This window comes from Trichogramma pretiosum, unplaced genomic scaffold (genome assembly GCF_000599845.2).
Source record: "Trichogramma pretiosum strain Unisexual culture from Peru unplaced genomic scaffold, Tpre_2.0 scaffold20, whole genome shotgun sequence".
Lineage (NCBI taxonomy): Eukaryota > Metazoa > Arthropoda > Insecta > Hymenoptera > Trichogrammatidae > Trichogramma > Trichogramma pretiosum.
In genome coordinates this window covers 1,071,085-1,089,734 of record NW_019641696.1, presented here as the reverse complement: position 1 = coordinate 1,089,734, position 18,650 = coordinate 1,071,085, and the positions used below count along the sequence as shown (strand labels likewise).

The window sequence follows — 18,650 nt, the reverse complement described above, 5'->3', positions numbered from 1 at the left end:
AAAAGGACACCCCAGCATATATAATATCTGCTGTGTACGATGAAATACTAGGTAATGCGATAAAAAAAGTACATTACGAATCTTACTTGGCGATTCAAGAATAGACGTTCAGCTGGGCATGCCGCTCGTTAGTAACTTACTTCGTGAACAAAACTATCTGGTGAAGAAAGGACGCAGGTTGCAGCGAGGTTTAGATACTTTAATAGGCGGCAACAAATAAAAACTAAAGGACTCGAGTCATAACAGAAAATTTCTGCGAATTCGTGTTACAACTGGCCAAGCTTGTTTCGTCCAGCAGCATTGATCAGTAATCAGTTACACTGCTGCAGCGACGGAAGTGCGCAAAAGTTAAACGTTCATACGTATACGACTGGTGCCTTTATCAGATTTTTTGAAAGTGTATACGTGCATTAATTGTGATAACACGAATGATAACGTTCAACGTCGGTTGACAGAAAATACAACGAAGACAAAGACATCTGGGTAACTATACTTTTAAATGTATAATTTAATATCCATGCATGCGAGTTGAATCGCAGGCCGGCATTTTGTGTTATTATATTTATTGCGTCTTCACATTTACTGTAATTCGTAGTTTCTTAATGGACTAGTAAAATATTCTGAGTTTATAGTTTTTGTAGTTATAAAGTTCTTTCTTGCAGATTGATTTTCTTTGTTACGCCAATACCATTAAAATTTCGACAAAATAAAAGCTTGTCTCAATTTACATTTTATTTTATTTTTCTTATTTCATGTTATTTAAAATTGTATATTGATTACAGGTAAAGAGCAAAGCCGCTATTCAGGATTATTTTATTGTAAATCGATCCAAAACAATCATGACAGAACTGCATTACAATCCAGACGAACTCATACCAGCTGATGATCGACTGAAAAAACTTAGGCAAACAATTTTAACTGGCAGTAAAACAAAAATTCTTGAAACAGGGCTTCGATACAAAGGGAATGCTCCTCCTGTAAGTTGTTGTAATATTGTAAAAATTAAAATAACATTGGACCATTATTAAAAGTACTCTAACTAAAAATCCATTATTTTTCAGGAATTTGTTGTTAGACTCACCAGGCACACAAAATTAGATGGCAATACTGCAGTTTCGTACGTAGATTTTTCAAAGCACATATACGATGAAATTCTATCTTTTCAAGAAGATATTAGATACAATTTAAGAAATGGAATATCAAAGACAATTTGCCAAAAAGAGAATATTCAAATCTATAGTCAGAATTTGGGTGAAAAAGGAAAGTATGCTATGACTGTGTGCTTTTATGAACTGGATACCAAAAAAAGAATATTTATGATTGAAAGTACGTTCAATCGTTTAGTTTATCTGTCTCCAAAAATTGAATTTTACTTCAAAAAGATGGATAGTGACAGTGATTCAGAATATATAGATGAAGATGAATATGATGATTATGAAGATGATGATGATAGTTATTGGGACAAGTACTACTATGATGATTTTGATGATGAATATGATTATGATTCTGAAGATTACGATTCTGAAAATTACTATGATTCTGATGACTGGTATTCTGAAGATGAAGATAGAGAATATTATGATGCTTGTGGTTGTTATAATTATCATTATGGTTATTGTAATGCTTATTATTCATAAATGTCCAAACACTTTTTATCAACCCTTAAAATAGTTCACTTCAATCACTTGAAGAAGGGAATTTGGTTTTATATTTATAGTTTCAACAAATTCTAATTTTTGATTTGAAATATTATCTGTTAAAGATGAATATATGATAAACGAAGTTTTATATTTAAATAATTAAATAAAGTTAATTGTTTCTGACAAAAGTTTATCATTTTATTCCATTCTATATTTTTATATTCTATTAATTTTACAATGAATAAATAAAATCAATGGATTTCACAGAGTTCACAGCATTATGTAAAGTAATGTTAGATCTAGTGAAGCACAAATTCAATACAATATAAATCAAATCAAATGCTCAATTGATAAATATTTACAATCAATTATTTTTCGAGTTTTAAAGACAAAGCACAGTCTACAATTATTTGTTAGTTTTAACAATATATTATTTTTAATTCTTATATTATCTACATTAACATTATATTTACAATTATAATTCATATCGGGAAGTTTGTGTGTCAATTAAGCTAGAAGATTCTTTGTCAAATTGTAATCTTGCCACCATTCTTCCTGTAATTTGTTCTACTCGTTTGCAACCACTATTAGAAAAAATGTTTTGTGGTGGAGGACCAAATCTCAATTCACTGAATACTTTTTCAATGAGATCATTAGTAGGTGTAACATTCAATGCCCTGTAGGCATCGTGAATACAGTTCCTAACGTGATGTTTTTCCAAAGGCAGAAAAGGGACATAATAATCAATAGCTTCAGCTTGAATCATGGCACTTTCATAAAATCCACCGCTTTGACGCAGCGTTATTGTCATGATAATGTCTTCAAAGTCTTGAAGAGTGGTAGATTCTCTGTCTAGATCGTCTTCATATTTTGAAAGCAAATGATTTTGTATTGCTAGACCTCCTCTGTTGGTCATAAATATAAAGATGGATTTGTTTTTATTAGATTTACCGCCATAATTTCCACTATCAATAAAAGGCATCAAAATATTCAATAAACCAGGAGGCATATAATCGACTCCATCAAAAACAAAGAGTGACCTTTCACATGAGTTTATGGCTGCTTCTACTTCAGATTTTAATTGCACCTGAAACATCAAGATAGATTTTTGAAAATTCATACAAAGTTCAAAAATGATACATTTAAACTAGGGTCATTAATAGCTTACTTGATATTCTGAGACTTTTTCATGTATGGGAAAGTTCTCAAGACCATAATAGAAATGGAAGAATTTGCTCTTTTCTCCTTTCTTGTAAAATGCACGAGCAATCATCTTTGACACAAAGCTCTTGCCAACGCCATTGGTACCTTGAAAACTCAAGACAAGTGGCTTATCGGAAGACTTGATGTGACTGTTGATTGCATTCAAAACTACTTCTGATGCTATGTGCTGACCATACAGTTTTGTCCACAGCATCGATCTAAGGCCTGTAAAAAAACAAAACAAAAGCTCGTATCATAGTATCCTAAACGATAAAAGATAAATTAAGTGATCAATAACTGACTATTTAAATTGTAAGGCACGTCCTCGACTCCACAGCACTCGGAGTGCTGGCAGTAATAGTCCTTGGCCGAGTGTATCGTAGCGTCGGCCAGCTCCTCCACGTAGCTGGCAATCGAACTCGCCGCGGAAGTCGCCGACTCCCAAACCTCGGAAAAATCTGCTCGTGCATCGTTGACGTGCAACAGCAACAACAACAACAACGAGCACGATAGAACGACGATGAATCGCGCCATTCTCGATTCGCTGCCTGTCAGTCAAATGTCATAATAGCCCCAGCGGATCCTTATAAAAACAGTAGATTCAAGATATCAGTTGGTTTTGTTTCATAATTAAAGTGCACGCGCGTGCCAAAAAGCAGGCAATTTCAAAGCGTAAGAACTATCGGATGATGTCATCGCACGATGGTTTGCTTACTTTTCAAGGCACTAAAACAAAAAAAAAAAAAAACAAACAAAGCGCACAGTGATGATAATACAGTATATATATAGGAGTGGACAGCGCCGGCGGCAGACTCGACAGCGTGCGAATTCCGAAGTTTGGATTGGAGCAGAAGCCGGCCTGCGCGAACTCGGTTGCGCAGTAGGATCCTCGGAGAATCGGTTCAGAGTTATTTTCGTAATAGAGAGAGATAGAGAGAGGCACAGATTTTAGGAAAATTTATTAGATTAAGCGTTGGATTTAAAATATTTTAGTAAAAGGTGATAGATATAACGAAACGACAGGGCGTTGACAGTTTGTGTCGTTAAAACTTCTAAAACCGCGCGAAGTTGACCGGGTAAGTTTTTTTTTTTTTCTAATCGAAGAGCCGGAAATCAATCGTGAATTCGATATAAAACATACGAAGCAAAAATAGAGCTACACTCGTTACACGCACACACACACACACACACACACACACACACACACACACACACACACACATTGTAATTATCGAAGTGAAACCAAATGTCAATACTCACCGAGTGAATAAATTGAAAAAAAAAAAACCGTCGATATACACCAAGACACTCGATTCCTGCCGCACTATTTGTACGATTCGAAACACTGGTTTACTGATATATATCAATCGGAGTCACCACGGGGGGGTAAGTTTATACAAAAAAAAAAAAAATGCGCGCTCGACCAGAAAGACAGACGCGCGCGAATCGACGACGGCTGCAGTAGGTAAGGCACGCGCGGCAAGACTGCTGCTGCGAGGCTGCTGCCCGCGTGTCCAGCGCCGAAACCCGCGCGCACGACTGCAGCTGCACATCGTTGCGGAGCGCGCGATATAAATACAAGCATATAGTCTGCTGCTGCGCGTTCGATATACGCACTGTGCGGCGTGCGGTGCATTACGAGTATATATATAGGTTTCGGACTCGCCGCGCATATAATCATTATGGAACGGACGAAAAAGCTTCGGGGGGCTGCAGAGCGCATAAAATCGAAGCCGATGTATGTCTTTACGGGCGATCGCGCGATCGACCGTTATAATCCTGGAGTAGGTGGTATTTTTGACGCGAACATTACAAATCGCGCGGGGAGTATAACGCGAGCCCTTATATACCGATCTGTATCTTCTTACCTCTTGCTCTTTCTTTCTCGCTGCGGCGCACGACTCCCCGTACACACACGTACGCACACGTACCGACTTATACGCTCGCATAGCCGAACCTAAATTTACGCGCCAAACAATTTAGCCGCAATAGAGAGCTCGCGCGTTTCCGTGTGTAAGCTCCACGGTATATTACGTAAGCTATTTCGGTCGGCTGTACGTACTACCCTATATTATACGAGAGACCGACTAGACGCATTTACGCGCGCGCGCGAGCGTGTGTAAATCGAGCCGCGCAAGCTGCACCATAATAGCGTTGCGAGCTTCGGCATTGTCTTTCGCTCGCGAGCTCATGTTGATCTCGGGAACGAATCTCGAGCGTCGAGGCTCGAGCTTGCAGCGATGCGACTCCATTCTCGAAGAATCGAGAATCGCTTATCGGTCGTCGTCGCCCTGGGGTCACCGAACGCCAAGAGGTGTAAACGACAAAAAAATATCGTACAGAAATGCGAATCGGAACGTTTGCGAGCTTTTCCTCCTTTTTTCGCGCGCACAAACTCGATCGTATATATACCTATATAGCTAGACGCCCAAAAATAGTCGCTATATCGCCAGATACACTCGACGACGCGTATATACAACATATATATTTAAGTATGTTGTGTCGGTCGGTGTCCGATACCCGCGCTCTCGGCTTACACACGTATAATGATCGTGCATCGTGCGCGTATATTTACTCGACGAATTCGATGCGTTTTATTTTGCAGTGGGAGAGAGAGAGAGAGAGAAAGATTCAGCTAAAAAGAGAGGGAGCTTTCGCAGACGGTATAATATACGCACTTTCGTTGACGCGTATCGCGCGCTGCAGCGCAGAGAGAGAGTGCCGAGAGCCCCCGAAAAGCGCCAGACTTATATACACGCACGAGTCGTCCGGCTGCAGCTGAACTTCCTACTTTTTTCGATCTACTTTCGCGTATATATACGTATACATCCATAGCCGACGAAGGCGACGACGCGTTATTTTCGCGTTAGCACCAAGCCCCGCGTATAGTCGATATAGCTGTAGTATATATAACAGCAGTCGATTCGACCAACGTGCGCGCCTGGTAGTACGACGCGTCCGCGTACGCGATCGTGTATATGAAATATTTTTTTTTTTTTCGACTCCATAATTCGACCTAAAAAAGCCAAACTTTTTCATATTTAGCTACTGTTATTATAGCATTTCCTCGTACGCCGAACCATATATCAAACAAAACTTTTCGCTTCCTCTCTTCTCTCCCTTCTCGATTTTCGGCGTTCGGCGTTTCTGCGGTATAGTGCCCTATACATATATAAATCGAGTATGTGTGTGCGTGTGTGAGTGTGTGTGTGTGTGTGTGTGTTGGTCTATAAGCTACTCGTGAAATAAAAGTGAAATAGTCATTCGAGCGCTGCCATACGTGCTTGCAAGTCCAAGCCTACTCCACGACGACGACGACCATAAAATTTGCAATATAGTCGTCGTGTATGAAAATTGAAATGAAATTATTGTAGCATTTTGAATGTGTAATTTTTTAAGCTTGTGTCTTGATCAGTGCATTTAATAGTGTATAATAATCGAGGAATTTCTCTCACTGGTAGTTTTGGTGCAATAAGTGTGTGTGAATAACTTGTGCTTCGTCTTTCATTCCACGTCTGCCTGTCCAAAAACTTTTTTTACCAACGCTCGATCATAATGCATATTTGGTACGTTAGAAAAAAGAACGAACAATACTTTGACATACTTTGACAAACTTTCAAAGTTATCCCACACTTTAGCCCCAACCAAAAATATGTAATTTCCATTTTACCAATGCACGAGCTTGCAAGAGCTTGCAGTCTGCAAGCTCTGCACCCCATTGCGCGTATATATAATATATACGCGATAAAAAATCAAACGCGTTACACCAAAAAGTCGAAGCTTATTTGAGTTGTGAGCCGAGGCGGCGATCATCATCGAGGTACGCGTGCGACAAATTTTTGGCCGGGCTCCCCTCCCGTACGGCTGCGTCACTCTATATAGAAGATCAAGCGCGTGTTCTATTTAAAAACTGACCACAGAGTATAGTATACATCTATACATCTATACATAATTTTCCCTTACATTTCGCCGTACATAACTGTATTTGTTAGAAAAAAAAATGTTTACGCTCGCACGTTTCTGAACGTTTATATAGAATTATCAGCTCTCATAAATATTATTTTATACGTCTTAAATATTACTCATTGCTTGTGGGTTTTTTATACAAATATAGCTTCGGGAAAAAGTTTGTTTATGTACAAATTTCCTTTCCGTTTATCATAGGAAAATGTACGTCACTGGACTCGATTCATTGGGCAAGTCGTTCATCTCGTTTATGAATTTATAGTCGATCGAACGTACGTGAGCTTTTTTCTATAGTGCAACAGAAACAAGACAATATAATAATAACAATAAGAGAATTGAACTTGAGAATTAAAAATAAATGAATTCGTAACGACTCCGAGAAAAACAGCAGCAGGAGCCAGCTAAGCGACAAGCTTTGCTAATACAATGTTACATTATACATGGACGATCGGCAGCGATATAGCTCCGATCTTCGCGCCACAGATATATACACAATACATCGGCCGATACATCTATAGAAAAAGTATACAAGACCCGAGTCTTTGACAAGCAGCTTTCAAAGCTCTTGTATTATTCGATCGACGACGCGGTGCGACACAGGCGCGACCGACACGGCTTGTGTGCCATTCGAATAGACATCGAAATAGAAACCTGTCAAATTTCGTAACTCTCTCTCTCTCGGTTTGTCTATGATATTTTTGTTCGCTCGCACATACACACATTAACACGCACAGACATTCGCGCTAGAACGTCTCGACGAAGCAAATTTTCTATAGCTATATAACGTGGGTTATATATACAAGAACGATGATGATGATGATGATGATTCCCGGTACACGTGGAGAGCTCAAAGCGAACATTGTCAACTCGGGCGAAAAATATTAAGATCGTTCAATTAGTTTATACCGTTTCCTTTATACGTAATAATAATGCATGCCCTAACGAAAATTATCGTGAAAAAAACTATACTTAAAGATCTAAAATTTGAATACATTTTTCGTCCTTAATTTTCAGGTCCGCATGATTTGCCGAAAGCTCGGACATAAAGTTGCCGATACGCTCACAGTCTCGAAAGCACAGTCTTGCATTTGGATTCTATATACACGAAGCATTGCACACACACATACAAATTCAGAGTATGCCGTCGCACAAGTGTCGTGCGCCGTGAACGAGCGACGCGGGGCATGCGCAGCGCACACGTTGCAGCTTGCAAGCTCGAGTTGGTCGTTGGAGCTGCGCGCACACAGGCACACACGGTAAAGCTGCAAAAAGCTGCGCGCACAGCACTACTCGCTGTGTGCATGAACTCGAATAGCCAAAGCAGCCGCAGCCAGAGCAGAAGAAGAAGCAGAAGAAGAGAAGCAGCAGCAGCAGCGGTAGCAGCAGTTAGTGGCCGGGATCCGTGAGCCTCAGAGCTCGATGCGGCGGCGCGGCAGCTCTCGCGAAAGGGACAAAAGTGCAGTGCAGTGAGGCAGTGTGAGCAGCAGGAGGGCAGCGGCCGATAATCAACACATCATGTTTCCCGGCACGTGACGATGATGATACTGCTACTACTAATACCACTGGACTGTTGTACGGGCCGCCACTCCGGTTTTATGCGCGAGTGAAATTATTTTATTTTATTTTTTATCTCCCCGCAATTATATATATATATATAAGTGCAAATTTTGTCGAGTGTCGGTTGGTGCGTGTGTAAAAGTGATTGAAGGAGAAAGAAGAGAGTAAATTAGAAAAAGGAGAAAGCAAAAAAAAAAAGCACCAACGAATACAGACTCAGGAGTGGCGGTGTGTCTCTCCGTGAGAGATCGAGGTAGCACTCGAAGAAGAAGAAGGAGAGGAACAAAGAAAAACAACGACGAAACGAAAAAGAAATAGATAAAGCAACGGAGTTGTCACGTCTGGGGAAGCTTAGGAGCCTCCGAGGATGGCGGACAGCGAGGGTGGCTCCGAGCAGGATGATGTCTCGTTCCTTCGCACGGTCAGTTGTTCAATTCATTAGTTCTTTTTAAAATTATTTTTAGTTTTGATTCTCTATAATAAGTCGCATTATATAGTTGCACGTGGGCCGATGCATATATATGTCGATCGATGCGGCATTGAAAATCACAATTAGTCGAAGGTATCGATATTGTACACACACTTGCGCATATATTAATAGCCTCTCTCTCTCTCAAGATATACTGATATTTTATATTATCATCGTGCACTGCTGTCGCCTTGTATATTGCTATAGGCTCTCCTACTACTCCTCTCGGATTATTGTTTTGTCTATAATTATACACGCGCAGTGCAACCCGAGTTGTTGCCGTCGACGTCGACGATGCATCGACATTCGGTTACAGCCGTTAATCGTGCACCGCATAGGGTGCCTATATAGTTTAAGCAATATAGAGACCACGAGAACCAAAAAAATAACGCAAAAAGCACAACGCGCCTGTGGCCCTCCTCTGCACGCATCGCGTGTCGAAAGCAGCCAGCTCTCTTGCCACTCGATGAAATGTCAATAACTAATATCGCGCGCGCGCGCGCGAATTTTAATTATAGTATTCGAGACGAGGCTCGCGACGCAGTCGGCGAATAATAAAGCGGCGAGGCACGACGACGACGAGGAATGCGCGCCCGCCCACCCGCCGCCGGCTTTTTCGGAGAGGCGAGAAAACACGATACGCTAACGCACGGATTACGTTGATTGCACGAAATACGCGTAAAGTTGTTCGTTCGTCGAAAGTTCGTCGTCTTCCTTGATCGCGGGACTCGGCGCGCTGCTCGTCGAACGACGCGGAGTTTTATTTCCTTGCCGATCAGGGTTGCATTTTCGCGGAATGAATCACTCGCATCCCGTTCCGCTCCCCAACATTTTTTTTATCATCATCGTCATCGCGCGTGCACCAACTCCACGCGCGTCGTCCGTCGTCGGTATATATATAATGTAAGGGTACGATACGAAAGTCGAGCAGCAGAGAGCGATATTTCATTGGATAAAGGCCAAAAGTACGCGTAATAATTCAATGAAGGCGTATACGCGACAGTGTATTCGACGTTGCAAAAGTTGTTGCACCGCGATGATCGTATTGTTATGAAAAAAAAAAATTGTTTCTCTCTCCCGCGAAACGTCGCACTCGATGAAAAAGTAATAAAAGCGCAACGATGTAAAGGCGTCGGAAGTACTACTGTTTTTAATGGAAAAAGTCGATCTCTCCGCTCGTACATACGAACGATGCTGCATCGTTATAAAAGCTGAATCTTCGTTTTATAAAAGATGAATGAACTGCACTCGGGGAAACAAAGTTGCCAGTTGATCCTTTGCGCGCTCTCTCTCTCCCTCTCCCTCGCAGCCGAGGCGAGCCGAAGTTTTTTTCTGTATCTCGTGTACACGAGTGCGGCTGATTAGATGCCGTGTCGCGCAGAGAGAAGCTCTACAAACGCCCAGCTATAGCGCTGCGAAAGCTCCAACTGCCATGTACCATCGGTTCGTTCAACGCGTGTCGCGTGCGAAAATTACTCGTGTCGGAGCTCGCGGAAGATGATTCTGAAAAACGAAACGAAATGCAAGGATCGATTTTTAATTTCGAGAGAACGTGCGCGATGCGATTGGGCGTCGCGCGTTGCGTAATGTATGCATAAGCGTGTGCGCAAGCGAGAGAGAGACAGAGTGCGTGAAGCGATCATAGTTCAAAATTCGTTAGAGCGACGATTTTCCCGTGGCGGAAACTCGTGGCGTACAGCAGCAAAGCTCCGCAAGCCTGCCTGCCTGCCTGACTACACACGAGTGCGACAAGTGCAGCCTCGTTTTCTGGTTTATTTATAAAACCGGCGACTTTCGCCGCTTACTCTTTTAAGCTCTCTCTCTCTCTCTCGCTCGGACGTGTAGCAGCGCTTTGCAATAGAGCTTTGTTTTACGTAACGTACATGTGTGTATGCGGGCACGACGATGTCTCGTCTGGCTTTCCCGCGATTATTTACTCACTTTTCTCTTTCTTTCTCTCTCTTCTCTCTTTCTATTGGGGTAATATATCCACACAGCCATATAAATATGTACGTATGCGTAGGCTGTCTCTTTTCTTTCTAAGAGCTGCAGCTCTTGGGCTTGCGTCGCCTGTTGCTGCTCTCGCTGTGCTGCTGCTGCTGCTGCTCCGACTTCCAATTCTCGATGCCGGCGCGCAGGGCGATCCTCCTCTTGCGCCAGTCGGTCATGCGCGACCATTGACGCGCGGCCTGACGCGCCACGTCGGCCACTCGTCGCCGCGGCCTGCGAGAGTACATGCTCAGGAAGAACGCGATGAACGGATTCTTCGTTTTTCGCCTCGGCTTCTCTTGCGGATTTGTACTTTCCGTCGAGTCGTCGTTGTCGACGTTGTTCCTGCGAGACGACGATCGAGTTTTTTTTTTTTTTTTTGTTCCGCGATATCCGTTCGATGAATCATCGTAACTCACTCGACCCGCGGCCGAGCTTCCGCTTCGAGAGCTCGCGGTGACTGCTCGATGTCGCCAGCTCGATCGATTCGATTCGGGTCCTCCGCGGGGGGAGGTCCGGGAGTTTTCGGGCGCTCCAGAAGCCGAAAGTGATCGCGAAAGGGCAGCGCGATCGGCTTATCGGACTGCGTCTGCATCGGCTCGTCGGGCAGCTGTGGATTCCATTGTATTTCCGGCACGAGTATGGGATAATCCGTCGACCAGATTTCACCGCTCGGGTCTTGATCCTCGAATTCTTTGAAACTTTTTCGATGGATCTTAGACGTACGTAATTTCTGTCGTGCATACAATAGGTTATATACCTGTACTGCTCCGTTTCGTTTTCGATAATTTCCACATCGGTGTTTATGACGTTATTTCGCGAATAATTCATGATAACGATGCATCCGTACGCGAGGGCGATATATCTCGACTCTTATCGATGTACACACCCCTCGTCGTCGACACTTGATAATTTTGCTCGCGAACAACGACAAAAAGATAATAACAACAAACAAACCTTATACGCCGAGATGAACGCGGGTAGTACACGACTCGAATGACAATTGCTCGAACATAACCGCGTGTAATGGCATCGATCGTGTATTGTTTACCGCATATGTGCGCGGAAAAGCTCGCCGCGACTCGTCACGTCGACCTCGCGTCAAGCGTCTCGGGCAATGCCAAAAATTACTTCGCTAAATATTTTGCGCACAAAGTAGCCTGTGGCAGCATTATAATATTGCACATATTTCGAAGGAATGTTCATTTGCGAGGCTTTATATATTGTCCCGAGCTTGCGCAATTTAACACGCCGCCACCGCACGTGCGGTAGCGTAAAACGACCGCGGCGACGAGAGACAAGAAAGAGAGCGAGAGAGAGAGTCGGAAGCTCGCGTAGGTATTCATCGACAACGCGAAAATTTTAAAAATAAACGAGTCGCGAGCTTTGGGTCAAGCTCTCTCTCCCTTTTTTTGTTTCGTTCTTTTTTGTTCACTCGTTATCTCTCTCTCTCTCTCTGTCTCTCTGTACGCTTAAGTGAGCTTATTTTCAGCTCGTAGCTTGTTCGCGGGGGTGGTATAGTGTGTATACACACGGAGATTTTATTAATAGCCCCGCGCACCCATCTCGTGTTATTTTATAATACGGCTCTACCGCGGTTGAGTTTTAATAATATAATGCCCGCCTAGTGAGACACTTAATTTTGGGTATGCGCGCGCGGGAGTGCAGATTCTCGACTCCTTAACAGACACGCGAGAGCGAAATCGTCTCGGTAATGGCAATAAAATGTCGCTAAAGGCTGCGTAAGCTACGAGCAGCTCGCATCTCGCTTCATATTATTACGAAGACGTTATTCGCTCTCGCGAGCGCGAGTCAACAGGTGCGCGATTTGCCGTGCTGCGCACATTATATATATATGCGGTACACGATTCGACTGCGTGCAATAAACATAATTCATGCTGCTTCCGTGTGGCGAATTTTCGTACGATAAAGCTCTGGCCTTGACCCGTTTTGCGGATGCTGCGCGAGTATCGTGAATATCGAATTTTCCGCTTGAATCGATTTCGTTTACGTATTATTCAACACCATGCAGGGTGCGAAAGGCCTTTACTCCCTTAGATTTTCCGTTCTCTCTCTCTCTCTCTCTCTGACATACATCGTATACTCCGTGACGATGCGTTATAATTACGAGTAAAGTAAGTCTAAAACCGCATCTCGTGCAAAATCCATTAAATCGATTGGACGTCGGCGAAAGTGGATGACCTTTGGTTTATGCAATGAAAAAGAAACCGATTCGACACTTGGGAGCCGATCGACGGCGTACAGTACCAAACACGCGAACTTTGAAATTCGTATTACAGATTTTATCGCGCCTCGGCATGGATAGAAAAATTGATTTCGCATTCAAAGGCGTATTCACACGAGCAGGAAATAAAACATAGAAATCGCGCGCGAGGCGAAAGAAAATCCCGTATTTCCGGATAAATTATTCTCTTTCCTCGCTACGCTACGCTCGGCGCTTTACAGCAAGCTCTTTTGATTCGTGCCAAATGCAGATCGCGCGAGCATCAAATTGCATTATGCACCAGCACGTATAGGTGTGTGTGTGTACACAAGCCTGCCTGCCTTCCCCAGGGGAACCCGATCGCGGGGTGGAGAAATAAAAAAGCTCGGAGCGCGCGCATCCGATTAAAGGTCGTCGTCGTGTAAATTGAACGCTGTGTTTACCCGTACCCGTGTTTCGTGCGTGCGTAAACGCACCTCGCGTCTCGTGCTCTAGCTATATACTATAATCATATACGATATACATAATAGCCCCAGATGCCCCAGATAGCGCAGCGAGGTAGAGTTGCGTTATCGCGCCTCGAGCTATGTGTAACGCGTCGTTGTACACCCTGACCTTGGCATCCGCTGCGCCGAGCTTCGGCTATTATATATGCATGTACATATATAGGTATATATACTCGATACACCTTGTACCCGTGCGTATCCTAGCCGGGCAGGGCAGACATGAATGAACTCTTGACACTTACGCGGACTGCGGCATATAAATTAAATATTATACACGGTAGAGATGGCAAGAGCGAAATTTATGCCTTCAAAATTTTCAAGAATTCATACATTTTTCGGGTGGGAAATTTTTGCCACGTATCGGGACGCGCTCGCGAGCTCGATCTACAGCGACACGGGTATACTGTATACAGTACCAGTCAAAAGCTCGAAATAAATGCTGTCTCGAGTCTCGCAAAATTAATGCCTACCACCCCCTACACACATAGCGCACGTGAGCTGTATATGTACTCGGCGGAAGGGTTGTAATTTATGACCCGCGTTGGCTTTTATTATTCTACCTTCGATAGCTTTGCGGTGCTTGCTCGTAAGCTCGTGTGTGTGTGTGTGTGTGTGTGTGTATAAGCTCTATCCGTGCGAGCTTAACGTATGCGCGTGTGCGAGTATACATGCTAATTTGGTTTACGAACGACCTCAAGAGAGTCGAGAAAGAGAGAGACAATATCGGCATTCACTTTGTTATACGCTGCTGCTGCTTCGTATAATAAAAGGCTCGCGCAATACGATACGTGCGAATAACTATCTATATATACGAGATACTTTATATATATGCGAATAACGAAAAGTTATACGCGCGCGGGCGAGCGAAGCTGCTGCTGGGCATGCACACGGCATATTTCGTCGTGTTCGCAGCATTGGCGAGCTTTTAAGCGAGGCGTTTTCGAGCGTACGTATCGATTTTAACAATATATATATATACACGGAGCGAAACTCGCGCGACATACACGACGAAATTGAAATTTATGAAATATCCAGCTGGTCAAATTTATTCCGTTTTCCGCCTGCAAAAAGCTCTCTCGGCTCAAAAATCATGTATGCTTTGCTGCAAGCTCGCATAGTTCATCAAAGGTCATGCATATGCACGTATACGCTAGAGCAGCGGAGCTTTTTAAGAGCGAGAGCGGTCACACACGTACGTCTCTCTCTCTCTCTCTCTCTCTCTCTCTCTCCTCGTTGTCTCCCCGCTACTGCTATGTAGCGTTCATTATAAAGCGCGCTTGGCACGTGTCGCGCGCCCGAGCACAGGTAGCTCTTGGCCCAAATAATCGCGCGCACAGTACGTAGCGCAATGGCGTGTATATAGACATGACGACTCTTTTGAATAATGACTTCGAAGAACGAGAAAAAATTATAACGACGATAATAAGGATGATAATTATTACGATTACAGGAAGACATGGTGTGTCTTTCGTGCACGGCCACCGGGGAGCGAGTCTGTCTGGCTGCCGAGGGCTTCGGCAATCGGCACTGCTTCCTCGAGAACATCGCCGACAAAGTAGGTTCATCATCATCATCGATTACTAAATATTTTCAGAGAGAAAAAAATGAATGATTTCATGGAAAAACTTTGCATCCTTAGAACATACCGCCGGACCTGTCGCAATGCGTCTTCGTTATCGAGCAGGCGCTGTCCGTGAGGGCACTGCAGGAGCTCGTCACAGCCGCCGGATCCGAAACGGTAATTAATGCGCCGCGAGCGGATCGCTCGTACTGCACACAGACACGATCACACTGCGACACGGACGACGATAATCGACGCCCTCGTAACTATAACACGAAAGCTCTGATAAACGTATGTAATCGTTATCGCGTGCTTGTACGCGGGAGAGGAGCTGCGAAATTATGGATTTTCCGGCTTCTCTCTTCGAGTTTTTTTTTCTTCTTTTTTTCTACAATCGTGATATTGACTATATTTACACGAATTTCATTGTACGCGATGCACGATCTTTAACAACGCACTTTTTTGTACACACTTTTGTTCTAGTGCCAGAATATGCGCTCTTGCGTAAAAACATAATCGAAACGAAGCACACACGTATCGCTGGCATCGTTGAAACCTTTTATTTCTTTTTTAAATTGTCGATTAAACCTGCACCAGTAATTTACTTGTTACGAACTAATTCGATATATATGTTGTTGTACACTGTAGCCGTATGAGAGTCCTGCACCAACGAGTGGATCACGTTGTTATTACTTTTATACACACCGCACACGCATTCCGCGAATCGTGAGTTTCGGTTGGAAATACGGCAAAAAATAATTGGCACGAAAATGAATTTAGTAAGTGATAAAAGCTCACCTTACCCGCACACAAGAGAGCATAGTGTATCGCGCGATGGCACACCTGTGCGCTCGAGCTTCTATATAACGTTGCATTGGCCCGGGGCCAGTCAAGGATAGAATGACCTCTCGCTATCGCGTGGATCTCTTTTAGCAGCTAAAAGCATATTGTTATATGCTCGTCTTTTCTTTTTTTTTTTTTTATTTGGTACAGGCGCCGGGCCTCGAATCGATTGAAAAACTTTCCAACCGAAACTCTTGTTCGCCGAAAGCGTAGAATATTTGATCGATCGAATTCCGCATGTGTACATAAAAAATCAGACGATGAAATACGCTGTTTCTTTTTTCACTCTCTTACCATCCCGTTGTAAATATTTTAATTTTAACGTTATAGATGTTTTGCCGATTTTACACCTGTTTCTTCATTTACTTTGCATCACATAGTTTTACTACTCATTGTTAGTTTTATTATCTCTTTGTACATATTTTCCCCGTTTCTGGCTCACAATTATGTTTATACCCATCTCTGTGTTTTTCTTTGTTTTTGCAGCAGCAAGAAAGTTTAGTAAGTACTTTTACGTATACGAATCAAGGATAGCAGCTCTCTGTTACGCCCGATAAGTTTTTATTTTATTATTTTTTTTTTTCTCTTAATTTTAATTCTATCAAGCTTCTTCGATTCATGTACGTTCATATACCAGTATGTGCTTCGTAAAATAATAACAATTTCTTTTCTTTTTTTTTTTTTTATATAATAACACCTGTTTACCCCATAGAATATAAGCGATGACTAAAACTTCGATTACAATGGGCTTTCGTTTATAACCATCTCATGTGTGGCTCTTATACGTATGATCGCTTTTTCACTTGTGAATAAAAGTCGATTTGTGGTACGACGAAAACTTTTATACAGATAAGCATTGAAAATAATCTCATCCGTAAGCTGAAGTAGACTAATCCTTTGAAAAGTTTATGGTTCCTTTTCCGAAACAATTTTGCAATACGTTTTGTATGGAAATACGATTGAAGGGAGAAAATTGTCTGAGCTTGCAGTTCCCGACTACCGCCGTGGACGTATACTTAAACTGTGAAATTTTACCCAATTGCAGGGAAAAGGCACCGGTTCCGGACACAGAACGCTGCTCTATGGCAATGCCATACTACTTCGTCATCTCAACAGCGACATGGTATGACGAGCAACGATCCGCGAAAGAAATCATCATCCGCATTGAATCCATACTTATTTTGTCTTTCTTCGTTCGCAGTACCTCGCGTGCTTATCGACGAGTTCGTCGAACGACAAATTGGCCTTCGACGTCGGTCTACAGGAGCACTCGCAGGGCGAGGCCTGCTGGTGGACCGTGCACCCGGCGTCCAAGCAAAGATCCGAGGGTGAAAAAGTGCGAGTCGGCGACGACCTCATCTTGGTGTCGGTCGCCACCGAGAGATACTTGGTAAGCGTATTAAAAAGAGACGCGTGAAATTAGAACGTATATTAAACTGATCGATTTGATTATTTTTTTTTTTTTTTTCAGCATACAACGAAAGAAAACGACCTGTCGGTGGTCAACGCCTCGTTTCACGTGACCCACTGGTCGGTGCAGCCCTACGGCACCGGCATCAGTCGCATGAAGTACGTCGGCTACGTGTTCGGCGGCGACGTGCTGCGATTCTTCCACGGCGGCGACGAGTGCCTCACGATACCGTCCACCTGGAGCGACGCGCCTGGACAAAAGTAAGTCACTCGCCCGAGTTCGAGGTTGGAAATTATTAAACAACTTTTTAATAACGACGTCGAAATATCGCAGCTTGGTCATTTACGAGGGCGGAAGCGTAATGAGCCAGGCGAGATCGCTGTGGCGCTTGGAGCTGGCCAGAACCAAGTGGGCCGGCGGATTCATCAATTGGCTGCATCCCATGAGGATCAGGCATCTCACCACCGGCCGCTATCTCGCCGTCAAGGAAAACAACGAACTTTATTTGGTCGACAGGTACGTGCACATTAAATTGATCGATATGCTTCGTAGCATATAATGTGCATAATTAAATACGTAATGTTTCGCCTCTAGAAACGAAGCAACCATCGAGTCGTCCACGTTCTGGTTTCGGCAGGAAAAGGACGATCAGAAAATCGTCCTCGAGGACAAGGATCTCGAGGTCATCGGTACGGCCATCATCAAGTACGGCGACTCGACCGTCATCATGCAGCATGCCACCACGTGCCTATGGGTTTCGTACAAGGTAAGAGAGCGCGAGTTTATAATTCAGCTCATTCGATTATTCTTTTTTCTAATAAACATCTTTCTCGACTTTCGCATGCTTACTCTAATCTAAACAATTAAATCGAGATCATTTAGAAGCCCAAGCGTAAAAAATTTGAGGCTGCCACGCAGGTACACACGAGTCCAATAGTTTTACACTCTCGAGCACCTTGTATAAATATTGCACTCTTCGTTGAAATTCGTATACTCGTTAAAATGTACTAACTTGGTAAATCATTCACCTCGCAGTCGTACGAGACGAAGAAGAAGGGAGTGGGCAAGGTCGAGGAGAAGCAAGCCGTGCTCCACGAGGAGGGCAAAATGGACGACGGCCTGGACTTTTCGCGCTCGCAGGAGGAAGAGTCGAGGACGGCTCGCGTCATAAGAAAGTGCAGCAGTCTCTTTTCGCAATTCATAAGGTGAGTCGTCGCGCGCGATCGCGTACTTTTGCCTCTTGATCCCGTATTAAATCCCATCGCGCGCGCCTTCTATCTT

General features: G+C 43.5%; 3 protein-coding genes across 11 annotated transcripts in view; 2 read left to right on the top strand and 1 right to left on the bottom strand.

Annotated features, from left to right (window-relative positions):
• Window positions 1–393: 393 nt before the first annotated feature.
• On the top strand, window positions 394–1,718 carry LOC106656523 (chaperonin CPN60, mitochondrial-like). Its single transcript, XM_014377535.2, has 3 exons — window positions 394–483; window positions 783–977; window positions 1,062–1,718. The coding sequence occupies exons 2-3, from the start codon at window positions 840–842 to the stop codon at window positions 1,635–1,637; spliced, it is 714 nt and encodes a 237-aa protein (XP_014233021.1). The 5' UTR covers window positions 394–483; window positions 783–839; the 3' UTR covers window positions 1,638–1,718.
• Window positions 1,719–1,863: 145 nt separating this feature from the next.
• LOC106656521 (torsin-1A-like) lies at window positions 1,864–4,226 on the bottom strand. The gene is made up of 4 exons (XM_014377530.2): window positions 4,104–4,226; window positions 3,146–3,426; window positions 2,809–3,068; window positions 1,864–2,727 (listed from the first exon to the last, which is right to left on the bottom strand). The coding sequence occupies exons 2-4, from the start codon at window positions 3,375–3,377 to the stop codon at window positions 2,116–2,118; spliced, it is 1,104 nt and encodes a 367-aa protein (XP_014233016.1). The 5' UTR covers window positions 3,378–3,426; window positions 4,104–4,226; the 3' UTR covers window positions 1,864–2,115.
• Window positions 4,227–7,849: 3,623 nt separating this feature from the next.
• The window catches only part of LOC106656528 (ryanodine receptor), a 34,176-nt gene continuing 23,375 nt past the window's right edge, over window positions 7,850–18,650 (top strand). For 5 of the 9 annotated variants that reach the window (XM_014377542.2, XM_023462083.1, XM_023462084.1 and 2 more), the window contains exons 1-10: window positions 7,850–8,787; window positions 15,005–15,109; window positions 15,194–15,292; window positions 16,445–16,459; window positions 17,004–17,081; window positions 17,160–17,348; window positions 17,430–17,629; window positions 17,703–17,885; window positions 17,964–18,135; window positions 18,405–18,574. In XM_014377542.2, coding sequence (XP_014233028.1) covers window positions 8,734–8,787; window positions 15,005–15,109; window positions 15,194–15,292; window positions 16,445–16,459; window positions 17,004–17,081; window positions 17,160–17,348; window positions 17,430–17,629; window positions 17,703–17,885; window positions 17,964–18,135; window positions 18,405–18,574 — 1,265 coding nt within the window. In that variant the 5' untranslated portion in view covers window positions 7,850–8,733. The remainder of the gene's footprint in view (window positions 8,788–15,004; window positions 15,110–15,193; window positions 15,293–16,444; window positions 16,460–17,003; window positions 17,082–17,159; window positions 17,349–17,429; window positions 17,630–17,702; window positions 17,886–17,963; window positions 18,136–18,404; window positions 18,575–18,650) is intronic. The other 4 variants (XM_023462088.1, XM_023462086.1, XM_023462087.1 and 1 more) reach the window with 1 other exon arrangement.

Coding starts and splice junctions, on each gene's coding strand:
- LOC106656523 (XM_014377535.2), top strand. CDS start 840: ATGACAGAACTGCATTACAATCCAGACGAACTCATACCAGCTGATGAT. Junction 978..1,061: donor ACAAAGGGAATGCTCCTCCT/GTAAGTTGTTGT, acceptor ATTATTTTTCAG/GAATTTGTTGTTAGACTCAC.
- LOC106656521 (XM_014377530.2), bottom strand. CDS start 3,377: ATGGCGCGATTCATCGTCGTTCTATCGTGCTCGTTGTTGTTGTTGTTG. Junction 3,069..3,145: donor CGTGCCTTACAATTTAAATA/GTCAGTTATTGA, acceptor GTTTTTTTACAG/GCCTTAGATCGATGCTGTGG. Junction 2,728..2,808: donor AAAAAGTCTCAGAATATCAA/GTAAGCTATTAA, acceptor TTGATGTTTCAG/GTGCAATTAAAATCTGAAGT.